This window comes from Strigops habroptila, chromosome 2 (assembly GCF_004027225.2).
Source record: "Strigops habroptila isolate Jane chromosome 2, bStrHab1.2.pri, whole genome shotgun sequence".
NCBI lineage: Eukaryota > Metazoa > Chordata > Aves > Psittaciformes > Psittacidae > Strigops > Strigops habroptila.
This window is the reverse complement of record NC_044278.2, coordinates 112,533,177-112,545,590: the sequence shown is the minus strand read 5'-3', so window position 1 is coordinate 112,545,590 and position 12,414 is coordinate 112,533,177. Positions and strand designations below refer to the sequence as shown.

Below are 12,414 nucleotides of genomic sequence, written 5' to 3'. Positions count from 1 at the left end.
GCTCTTTGGACTTTGACTGAAACATTTAACAAAGATTAAATGTATTATTTAATATATAGTTTGGGAAAAGGTAACAGCAACTTTAAAGTATTTTCTGGACAAATTGTCAATGGAATAGTAGATGAGATGGAAAGCTGAAAGGCAGAGTATGTTGTGTAAAGATTTGCTGTAAAATATACTTTAAGTTGCTGACAAAACGTAAATTCTGCTTCTGCAGGTTAGGGAGCAACAGAAGTATATTGCCTTGCAGATAAGACAGAAGGTAAAGCAGAGGAGAGAAGAACAACTGCATCGGTTAGAGGAGGCACTGAGAGCTGAGTGGCAGAAAGCACAGGATGAAAAGATGAAAGCCTTAGAAGAATTTTATTTATCAAGCCTAAGAGCAATTGGTGAGGGTCACCGACAAGCCAAGGAGAACGTAAGTGAAACAGCTTGATATTATTGTCAGAGAAATTCTGGATGTTCTAGAAATACCAAGATTGCTGGTTTTTTATATTCTTTATCTTGCAGCCCGAATACCCAAACCAGCAGTTTTTAAGAATGGAAACTTCTTGGAAATGCTTATGTTCTTTTTTGCAGATATCATTGCACAAGACCAGGATTTAAATGCTCTGGCAGGCCCATGTGCAGAGGCTTTTGCTAGGCAAACTCTTCAAGTTACTTTATGTATGTTAGATTGTACACATATATGATAGTGTATATGTGTACTTGACTAAATTGCACATGGTGAATCATTGTCTCAAGCATGCCAGCCATATAGTAACTTTTTTTCTCTACCATGTAACAGTATCTTTTCTGTGGTTGGGAAAATACACTTTTTTTCTTCCCTGCTCAAGTGACTTGGAAAGCCTTTGGTAAGGGCTTCCAGCCTTTGCCTGGACTGTCAACTGGTTCACTTCTTAATTCTGCACCTATAAGATATTTACACTTCCTTTAAAATCCTGTAACTTGTGTAGGCTGTCTTTGAGAGATCATTGAGGTTGGTAGGTAGAAATTTGCCACGGATTTGACACTGAACCAAGTTTATAGAAATCGGTACTGCAGATTTCTTGCATGGATTTTGCAGGCTAGCTCACTTGTTGAACTAATCAGGCTTCTAACCCAAGTAAAATAGCATTATACCTTTCCATATCTCAGTGTCTCTAAATCAACTTCTTTGAAAAGTTCTTTCCGATGCTAGAAGGGATGAGTTTGTGCAAAACTGTGGTACCAATGCCATAGGAACAGAGAACTAATCATAAAGAAATGTTTTTCTGTTGAGACATGATTGTTGTTGTTTATGACTGAAAGGTAGTAACATGCTTTCTCTTGTGCAGCATTTGCTAAAATGGGTAAGTGTACTAATATCACCCTCTTCATTAGAAATGCAGAGAGAAGCTGAGGTTTCCACGTTGATATTTGGTTACATTGGCTGAGGAATGTGGCAAATTTGCTGCTGTTGGTGGTAGAGAAGAGAATAAAGATGGGAGAGAAGGAAAAATTATTTAGAGTATTTTTGCTCTAATACTGTAAAAAGTGATTTTGAACTTGTGATTCTTACAGCAGAACCAACTTTGAAATATCACACTGATAGTATGAGGAGTAAAACCCTGTATGAAGTGTTTGTGATATTTTATTGTTAAGGAACCTGACTTAGAAGCTCTGGCAAAACAAGCAGAGGAAAGGAAACAACGAGCAGAGAAGAGGCATAGGAAAGCCTTGAAAGAGCAGAAGTACCAAAAAGAAAACTTACTTCGCGAGCAAGCCCGGTACGCAGTAACTCCCTGGTTTGATTAAGCACAGAGAGCATTTTACAATGTCCCAAGGTGAAAGGCAGAAATGCTTCTTGCTTTGAGCTTTTTTAATCTTGAGATTTTATGGGTTAGAGAATTAATGCTGGTGGCCAAAGCTTGTGGATTTTGATAAGAACTAGTTTTAAGAACAAGCTGGCCTTACAGCTTCTCAAGGAGCAGAGAGAGCTCCTTTCATCTCTCTGTTGCTGTTTTCAGTCGAGATTGTTGGCTGACAGCTATTCAGTGGCATACAAAATGCAATGTTCTCAGGCCAGTGCCTGATGCAGAGTTACCTGCCTGAAAAAGGGACTCACTGCATTTGTCATGGTCTTCCTTCTTAGCATGGTTAGTTTTGGGAAGGTTGGGGTTTTTTAGTTTGCTTGGGTTTGAGCAGATTGGACCAAACTTGTGCTGGCATGGAAAATGAACTGTGTAGTCTTGGGGACAGTTCTGCTTGAGTAAGAGCTGAGACCTATGGACTAAATACTTTATTTTGTCCACACTTGAATAATTAATATATGTCGAAGTGCCGCAGTGCTTCCTGAAAACCACAGTGAAAGGCAGGGATTTATCTTTGTTCTTTAGAAGCTTGTGTGTATTAGCATTTTTGCATTGCTACAATAGATTAATTTTCCAGTGCTGCCTTTCAGCACAAGTTCTGTTGACTTTCCAGTGTGCTTGCCCATTCCTATCTCCCAAGCATTTAATTCAAGTACAGCTCAGTCTATTTAGTTTTAGGTTTGCCTTTTATTTTGCACAGTCCTTTGCTGTCATTGTTGCTTGAATAATTTTCCTTCTCTCTTTTCTCTCTCTTTGGGTGGGGATGTGTGTGTTCTTATTTTTTTTCCCCTGCAAGACGAACAAATGCACGTAAACATGCTCTCGAAGTAGAAAGACAAAGAGCAGCCAAAATTGCAAGCCTGCCACCTCCTCCACCACATCCTCTTGAGGTATGTGTCCATGATTCCATAGTGATCACAATTTCAGGATACCATAGAATGTAATGATTATTTATTGCTTTGATATCCAGAATTGCTATTTGCGTATATATGCATGAGTGGTTCAGCAAAACCCAAGAAAATTACTAACTTAGGTATTAGCAAACTTCTTACTATTAAGCTTTGGTATTAGTTTACCTCTGGTCTCTTGTTATGTGTGGATTTTATTTCTTGTCATCCGAGATCCTATTTTTGTTAATACATCGTTTAAACTTTATCATGATTTCATTTTTATTTAATAGCCACAGTAGTGCTAAACTCTACAATGATCTTTCTCAGCATGGACATACCCACCTCAGCATTCTCGATGATGTAACAGCTAAAAAGTCACAGTACTATATAATACTTTTCATCTAACAACTTCAGTCATGCATCTCTCTTTCAATCTTACAAATGCAGAATTTCCTCCTCAGTCTTTTTTTTTTGAGCAGGGCGAGCAAGAAGGCTTTGTTCAGGTTTCTCCGGCTTCTGGTGCATTTGTGATTGTGTTGGATGACAGGTCTGGGTCAGTACCTGGTTTAAGTGTTGCAGAATCCTATCTTCCTTTCCTGAAAGTCTCCGGTTTAATGTACATCTCCACCCATGAACAAATGTCCTTTCCTCGCCTTCTCAGCAAACATGATTTTAGCTGGTTTTAGCAGAGTTTGCAAACAGCTGGATTTTTCTGCAGTACCTGGGCTTGCTTTCTTTGAATGAACTCATGCTCTGATAATGGCAAATTGAATCAACAGTTCTGCAGACAGGTTGGATTTTTGTTGAGGAAAGAGATCGCATTGTTTAAATATAGCACAGCATGTCAGTTTGATCCATGTAAAAGACTAGCTGGCTTTGAGCCTTTTTCCTAGTTTTCATATCTGTAAGGATTTTAATCCTTTTGTCATAGGCATATGTTGCTGGGAGGGCACAGGGTGAAGAATAAAGTTATTTTCTTGGAAGAGTAACTGGGTGTCATGTACTGCATGGGGTAAATGCGAAGTAATTGAAAGATCAGAGATGATTAGAGCTGTGGCTTATTCCCAGCTCTATATAGAGAGAGAAAACAAAAGATGTTAACTGTCAATTTCGGGGGGAGGGAGTCGGAATCTGGGGCTTTGTCTTGCAAATGCATGACTCAAAAGGCACTGAATTTGAATTGCTTAACTTTAAATCCTGTGAATTACAGCAAATTACAAGGTCATCTACATAAGCATGCTTATTTTCTTGAATCGATTTGCATAAAGAGGTTATTAAACATAGTTATAATCATAATCTGATGCTCTGTTGCAATAACAATTGAATAAAATTCCATAAAATAGAGCTCAGGCAGTGTTGTTACTTACAACATAAGAAACATTTGCTGAAGATACCGCTATTATTGTTACCTTACAAAAGAAGTCTTTTCCTCTAGATATCTTGTCATAAGTTTCATTCTCAGAAGAATGGCTTTTAGGAATTGAGGCCTCATTTAGTTAGACCAACTGTTAAGTTACTTAATTGAAGTTAAACTGTAAACACCAATTTCTTGACAAGTGTCACAGACTTTTTATGAACTTCCTGTTTTGATGATCTATAACATTTTTATGTATTGGAAATGCAACCCCAAAATGTTACTGTACTCTTCGTAAGTATTCATGTTTTTTCATTTCATGATACATTGCTGCTCCAGTTTTGCCAGATTTCAGCACAGAATGATTTACTTCTTTTGGAGGAGGGGAGACTTACAAACCTCTTGCTAGAAGGGTGGATGACTTCTTAACTGCAGTAGTTCTGCCATGAGGTGTAATACAAGGTTATTAACTTGAGGTTACAAGTATTTTTTCAGCCTCCAATGTAATTCTTGCATCTTCTCAGCTCTTGAATAGAATTCTGGAGACGTGATTGATTACATGTAATTATTAATTACTGATCTGTTAGTGTGACTTTTTTTTTTAATAGTTCGGAAGGCTGAGGTTTAATTACACCTTCTGAAAGTAACACAGTGTAGGTCAAGCAGTCAGTGATCTGGCTAATGAGGTTTAGGCATGGGACTTGGCTGTTTTCAGAGCTGTAATCAGTATCTACAAGCATTTATGTTAATGTTGATCTGTTACAATGACTATGATATATTGATTAAGAAAGTTAGCAATTCTTAAACAGCATTTTGTACAAATGGATGTTAAAATCTTGATGGCGTGCTTTTATTTGTGCATAGCTTTTTTTCCCCTTCCCACTAGAATTACATGCATTTACTTAAGAACCATAAAATAAGCTACTGATGTTCTGTTGGTAAGGCTAAAACTAGTGGCATGTCATAGAATTTTTAATTTAAAGACTTGACTCTCTACAGTCTTTCTAAAATAACCAGAGATAATCAATACTGACATTTGGAATGTCTCATCTTACATAGAAAGAAGTTTAAGATATTCCTGAGACTTAATGCCGCTCTTTGTATGCGTGCATTTGTTTACAGTCACGTTGGTTTTAAGCCCTTCAGGTTGTGGAGCTTGCTGGTTTAGTTAATGTAAGAATGCTTTTTTAGGAGAAAGTCCAGGGAAGAGGAAGTTGAGAGAAAATAAATGATGTTAGAAGCACAAAGGCAGCTCCTACAGAACACTGCTTCCTAACCCAGCTACCTCACCAGAGAGCTTCAGGCTGAGCCAAACAAGAGGGAGCGTCTGGTTGCTCAGTATTCAAACTCTTTAGGACAAGAGTTGCAATGTGGTAGTGGACCCAGAGCTTTAAAAACCAAACAAAACCAATACAATAAAACTTTGTATTATATGAAGAGACACTTTCCGGTGAAGTTATGGGAATGCTTCTTTGGTCAACTAATAAATTGGACAGAATGGTTCTGAGTTTTATAAAGGGAGTCAGTATTTGAGAAGTGTTGTTTTGCTGTTAGGTGTAATGATATTGTGGATCTGTGGTTGCCCTGCTTTGGGGTGAGTGACAGCTCTTGTAAGTGGGCTTTGTATTAGTGCATCAAACACAAGTGCTTTTAAAGGAAGGTAATGTGTTTGAAACATGAAGATAGAGCTCTCAAATGTCAATTTTTGTGGAGCAGCTTGCATTAGGCAGTTAAATGCTCAGTTGTTAAGCCCTCTGGATCCGCCTTGTGCTGTCCTCTTTTGTTAGTTATTAAATGTATGTAAAGTTTTAAACACAAATATTTTCAGGAGAGAATTCAGGAAAGAATTTTGGGGGGGTGGCTTTCTTTTAATACTGATTTAAGGGTACAGATCCTTTATGTTGTGTTTAGTTGCTTTGCTAGTGATACTGTTCTCTGATACAGCTGTACTTGTACTTTTCTTCCTAGAAGTTTGAAGTGAAAAAGGCTCCTGCAGTGAAGCTCTATAGTGCTGACAACTTTTCTGTTACACGTTACCATATTTCTGAACCTTATGTGGACAGAGAAGTGGATGGAGAGCAGGTGATTAACTCCAAGTGCTTGTGATACATGCTTCCATAAATCAACCTTTATATTGCACACAGTGTCTGGATACCAGCAGCTCAGTCTTCTAGAACAGGTTGAAAAATATGAGCTTGTATAAAGCAACCTTGTCACAACTTACTAATCAGCATCTGAGATGGGGAGACTTTGTAAGACCTTTTGTGTGCTGTCACTTGTGGGATCACACCTGACAGTCCCACATGAACGGACCTCTGTAAGGAGGAGAGTTCACCAGACTGGCATAACATTAGGACATCTAAATCTTCTGCTTTGTGGCTAAATTAATAGCTACAGTAGCCTTGCTTTTTCTCTTTCCCCCTTTTTAGCTATGTACTCCCAGTTTTATGCTGTATTTGTGTTCATCTGTTCATGCAGTTAATGGTTTTGGCTTGCCAAACTGGCAGAAGTCTAATTTGGGAAAAAGAACGATGCCAAGTGGGAAAGTTTACTGAAGTTTACAGTAGACTCAAAGAAAGGCCAAAATCAGATCAGAAGAAGGGGAGGACCTGGAAAAGCAAGAGATGGAGCAACGGCTTTGCTTTTAGAGGCGATTTTTGAATTAAGACAATGGTATTTAAAAGTGAACCAAGCAACAGTTTGGCTTATTGGTGCTGTGAGACCACAATCTGAGTTCCTGTTCTGGATCAGCACTCTCAATAAATTTAGTTTTGTGATTATTTTCTTCAGTGCATTCATGCAGTTTTAGGTTTACCTAGCATTTGAAGGACTAGCTGCAAAGAGTAAGAAGAGACACTGTAGTTTGCTCAGCTTTGTCATGGAAAAATCTAAAATGTTAATTTTTGTAGCCTTGTTTATGTGCAATGACTTTTTTTTTTTAGTAAGTAAATTTAATTGTCATGTGTTAGTGAGGTTTTTCTTATTTAAAAATTTTCAGATGTTTCTGGTTTCCCAGAAGAGAATTCAAATGCTTCTGGGTTCCTGCTCCCTCCCCACCTTGTTTAAAACAAATCCATGAGGATAGAAGTAGCCAATCTGTAATATCAACCATATCAACCATCTTATTCATTTTACCTTGTAATGTAGGAAAAATAACCACTCTGCTATAACAGATCATACAAATGATTGTCCCTAGTACAGCTTGAAACTAGAGCACTTTGACAGCTACACTTGTGTAAATAGGTGTCCAAAGGTGAAAAAGCTAGTTTGGTCCTGCTTGCAACCAAGAACTACAAACCTTCCAAAGTGTTTCTGTGACATTCTGTGTGTTTTTTAAAGTGCTTTTGTTGCAGAATTACTCATTTATTTATTGTTACATATGCTTTAAAACTACTACAAAGACCTTCATGCACTAAACTATTGATTGACTGCCAGCCAGATGCTCGGTCAGCTGCTGAAGAAGAAGGAAAACGTTTGGAGGAACTGCATAGGGAGACAGAAAGGGAGAGAAGAGAGCAGCTTGAAAAGGCACATCTCCGAGGGAGTCATGCCTTGAAGAAGGTCCATTTGGCTCAGGTAGGTGAAGTAGTTGTGCCTGTTTTTGATGTCAGAATGACCAGTGTGAAGTATACTGTATGTAGGTGATGAGTAGAGGAGTTACCATTACATGAGAAAAATTGATGGGCTACGTGGAGTTTTCAGAATGTGTTAAAAACCCCATCAAACTGCTTAGTTTGGCTGTCTGGAAAGAGGCAGAATGAAAGAACATGCTTTAATTTTTGTTATCTTAATGTTTAACCAGCTATTAGCCAGTTGGTAGTAATCATAGAATAGTTGGGGTTGTAAAGGACCTGAAGATCATCTGTTTTATCAGTCCTGACATATGGCTGTCTGAACACTGAATGTTTGCTATCTTTATACTTGAAGGACAGGGAAAGGCTACTGAAAGAACTTGAGCAACTGCAGAACATGGATCGGATGCGCAGAAGACAGATTGTCGCGCAGATGCCACCTCAGCTTTTTGTGCCTCCATACAAACGTATGGAAATAAAAGAAGAATGGCAGAGAGAGTTGGAGTTTGCATTCGAAGATATGTACAGTGAAGACAGGAGTGAGTAATTTGTTAGAGGCTGCTGAATCCAGTAGCCCAGTAGAGGAGAGGCTGCTGCGGCTGCCAGTTCCCAGGCTGGCCGGTTCCCAGCTGGGAGCAAGGCTGCGTGTGTATTCACAGTAGGCACACACACAAACAGGCTTTCAGTACACATACACCCAGCTGGCCACACAGGCCCTTGTATATCCATATGCATAGAAAATAGAGGACTCCTCACCCTGGCAAACAGCTAGAAATGGAATTTAGTGAGAAGATGGGGCAGACTGTCAGGCACAGTGCAGGGACACATGTACTGACCAGGCCCTTTTATTCCCTTATTCTTATATTTTTCGTCACACTTGTTCCTCCTCAGGCTAACTTGATCCTTTCCCTGCTTTTGGTTCCTCCCCTAAATATTTATAATAAGCATATAATCTCAAGATGATCTTCCCGTGTGTCCCACACCCCCTGTAGGCAGTAACCCCCTCTGGCAGTAAGGTGATCATGGGAGAACTCCTGTTGACTGGTCTTTTAGGGTTTCACACCCAGACCACGCTGCAACAGCCCTGTGAGCAGCCAGGTCAGGGGGCACCTTTTCCCTGACAAAGCTGTTGGGATCCTCCTGTGTGTAATTGTTCCTGTGTGCTGCTTTCTGTGTAAAGATTATCCTTTTAACACAAGAGCCTTTCTTTTGAAAGACGTAGTATATTCCGGTGGAAAAGCCTGTAGAATTTGTGAATTAACAGGTAGCCAAGGATCTAAACAATCTGGAATCCTCTATTTTGGAAAAAAAAAGAAAAAAATTGGATTAAATCTGTTGTGAAAGAAGCTAACTGTTATTTGAACATGTAGGGATTTGCAATGTTGTTTGCATTTTGTTCTAATTGATTGTTTTATGTTGTGATCTTTTCATTAGAAATGAAAGAAGATCTCATTTTGCAGTTTGAACCACAACCTCTGCCAGGCCCTTCTGATAGACCTCACGATAATGATCTTGATATCTCTTTGGAGCAAGAATCTGCTTGTGATGCTCAACCAGAAGAGAAGGTCCCCAGTGAATCAGAAGGTAAACCTTTTAAACTTTAGATTTAACTTAAACTTCTGGTTTTATAGTAGAAGAGATTTACTTTAATATATCCAGTAAATGAACTTTAATATGAACTAACATGTCTTTAGCACATTCCTTGATGCGTGTGAAGTGTTTCAGTGTTCAGTGGTTTATGGTGTTTATCACGGATGATAATGCTTTAATGATTGTGAATTTAAAAATTAATGTGACTTGTTTTTTAAATAGTCTTCAGTTTATTAGTATACTGAGAATAACTTAATTGTAAGAACTACACTGTTAGCCAGAATTATTCCTATAGAACTAGTGTAAATCATTGGACGATGGTGTGTGAACTTCAGCAGTTTTCATTTTGTGCTTTGAAATATTTCAAAGTTAAAGCTTGACTGTGTAAGCAAGTCAGTTTATTGTATGTCCTTTATATCCAGGTTTGTGGTTGAGTTGCTCCATGTTGTGAGTAGGCTGCAGCGGGTACATGTGTGTGTGAACCCTTGTAACATGTACAGGGTCACATGATGCGAACCCAAAATGCGGTGGTGAACTTTGCTGCTTGGCCGAGCATTTTTACCACATCCCTTTGGTGGCCCAGGCCATTTTTTGGTCTGTGTTGCATTGTGCCAATACAATAGAGAGGGCAGCGAGCTCCAGGTGGTGGGGGCAGGGGAATGGTAATACTTATTTCTGCAACACTATGTTTAGTAGTCTGGCTGTGGAACACTAGAACTAGCTTAACCCTCCTTTTATAGCATGCAGAGACAAAGTACTGCTTCTCTCTTGCAGGTAAGAGAAAACACTGTTAAGCTTTTGAACTTCATAATATGAAGCTCTTTGTCCAATTGTGCAAGCAATTAAAAACAAAAAAAAGAAAGGTTTTTTGTTTTTATGATGTAAAGATATGCATTACCCAAAGGTCTCACCAGTATGTATCCTTTCTAGATCATGAAGAAGCAAAAACTCGCCAACTTCAGTCAAAACTTGCCTTAAAGAAATTGCTGAACAAGATTAGAAGCCAAAAAGAGGAGTGGACGTCAAAAAGTGAGAAAGATACTCAAAGTGAAGTTGAGACTATTGAATCAGGCACAATTGCTAGTGAAGAGAGACCACTGTGCGATTCAGAACTGAACTTTGAGCAACAGAAAAATATAGTTTGTGAAGCCAAAGGTAGGTAATCATAGAATCATAGAATAGTTTGGGTTGGAAAGGACCTTAAGGTCATCTAGTTCCAACCCCCCTGCCATGGGCAGGGGCACCTCACACTAGACCATGTCACCCAAGGCTCTGTCCAACGTGGCCTTGAACACCGCCAGGGATGGAGCATCCACAACCTCCCTGGGCAACCCATTCCAGTGCTTCACCACCCTCACTGTAAAGAACTTCCTCCTTATATCTAATCTAAACTTCCCCTGTTGAAGTTTGAACCCATTACCCCTTGTCCTACCACTACAGTCCCTAAGGAAGAGTCCCTCCCCAGCATCTTTGTAGCCCCCCTTCAGATACTGGAAGGCTGCTATGAGGTCTCCACGCAGCCTTCTCTTCTCCAGGCTGAGAAGGTAATACAGACTTGCAGCAAAATTTGTTGTGTAGGAGCAAAAATGCTTGGAAGAGTGGACTGTAACAAAACTGCTTAATGAAGTGGTGGTGTTAGGTTGCCAGAAAGTACAGTTCTGTCTTGGCTCACAATGCATTGTGGATTTGTTGAAGCCACAAACAGGAGAGGGTTTTGCTCTTATGTCCAACTTGCCTGGTAAGGTCTTGTGGAGAAAAGATGTCCAAAATACTTTTGTGTCTTTTAAATCTCACCTGAATTGTTGTCACACTTGGTGTTGCCTCCAGGAGTAGAATTCTCTGGGGGGGAAATTGGTCATTGAAGTTCTGTACCTGTTGAACTGGAAAAGCCAGATGCTTTGGAGATTCACAGCTAGAAATGCACAAGATAATCATGAGCCGATGTGTCTGAAATCACAGGGAGGTGGGTTCTGCTTCTAGGCACCATTGTGAAAAGTCTGGAATTTATAGCAATTAGATGTTCTATTTTGTTTGCTAGCCAGATCGTTTTGAGGTTACTTCCCATTTCTATCCTTCATGCTATTTGGTTATGTGCTGAAGTTGTTGAACCTCTATGGCAAGTGGGATTTCTGAAGTGTTAAAGTGATCAAGTTGTGGCATTTTGTTGTTTGTTTGGGGTTTTTTGTTTGCTTTCATAGGGTGCTTGTTGGGCTTTTATTAAACAGATCAGGTGATTTAGTTCAGTCATTTCCATGGATCCACCAGCATAATGCCTGGGGATTGGAAAGTGAAGCATGAGTGAAAACATAGGTCTGAGACAATTTGTGCTGCTATTTTGAAGCTGATAGCATGGGGTGCAGACTTGCTTTTTGTGCAATAACCAAACATTTGCCCAGAGAGCAGCAGGTTTAGACCCTCTTTGTTCAAAGAGGTTAATGTGTGCCTTTTCATTCCTCACTATGTTGCTATTAGGCTATTAAGTAATCTGGGTAGAAGCAATCTTCAGCCCCTTGGAGCTAGGCCATGACTGTGTATTCAAGAAAGCCACATGATAAAGGGCCATTAAAGGCTTGGATAATACCAAAACCTGATTTTCCAGCTTACGGAGACAGGCAGAGTAGTGGGTTGGAGGTGGTAATCTTTTCAAGAGCAGCTTGTGTTTTGTTTAGAGGGGCTGGTAAACCATAAAGCAAGATGTAAAGAAGATCCAAGGCCCTTTCTGATTGCAATTACAGTTAAATAACGTGTATTTTAGACTCTGTGAAAACGTTGGATAAGACAGTTGCTGCTGAAAATTCAGTTCTAATCCATCCTCAAGAACAAGCAGCTAAAATCAGAATGCAAGAGAGACAAAAGTGGGTAAGTGTGTGCGTACTCACTCCTATGTCAGTTATGGTGTAAAAATAGTGATTTCCAGAAGTCTAAAAATGCTTCAGGCTGTACAGCAGCTGTAGACCCTTTTCACGTGCTTGTGACACTTAAAACTTTTACTGTAACATTTTCTGTACTTATCTTCTGTGTATTAACTATTTGTAAATGACAGAGCTGTAGCTGGAATTTAGAATAGAGTGGAAAGAAACATTTCTTCCTATCTAACAAGTGCTATGGGCAAGGGATGCCACCCTATGGTTAAATGAGAATCCCAATTGTAAATGAATATCTTTGCTTTTGGGAGG

At 39.4% G+C, this 12,414-nt stretch overlaps 1 protein-coding gene across 5 annotated transcripts in view; it reads left to right on the top strand.

Moving 5' to 3' along the window:
• CEP295 (centrosomal protein 295) overlaps nucleotides 1–12,414 on the top strand; it is a 41,593-nt gene that overhangs the window by 3,895 nt on the left and 25,284 nt on the right. For 3 of the 5 annotated variants that reach the window (XM_030472167.1, XM_030472158.1, XM_030472164.1), the window contains exons 3-11: nucleotides 218–418; nucleotides 1,624–1,748; nucleotides 2,629–2,722; nucleotides 6,045–6,158; nucleotides 7,512–7,652; nucleotides 8,004–8,187; nucleotides 9,083–9,232; nucleotides 10,169–10,393; nucleotides 11,994–12,097. In XM_030472167.1, coding sequence (XP_030328027.1) covers nucleotides 218–418; nucleotides 1,624–1,748; nucleotides 2,629–2,722; nucleotides 6,045–6,158; nucleotides 7,512–7,652; nucleotides 8,004–8,187; nucleotides 9,083–9,232; nucleotides 10,169–10,393; nucleotides 11,994–12,097 — 1,338 coding nt within the window. Of the gene's footprint in view, nucleotides 1–217; nucleotides 419–1,623; nucleotides 1,749–2,628; nucleotides 2,723–6,044; nucleotides 6,159–7,477; nucleotides 7,653–8,003; nucleotides 8,188–9,082; nucleotides 9,233–10,168; nucleotides 10,394–11,993; nucleotides 12,098–12,414 lie in introns of those variants that run through there. The other 2 variants (XM_030472184.1, XM_030472177.1) reach the window with 2 other exon arrangements.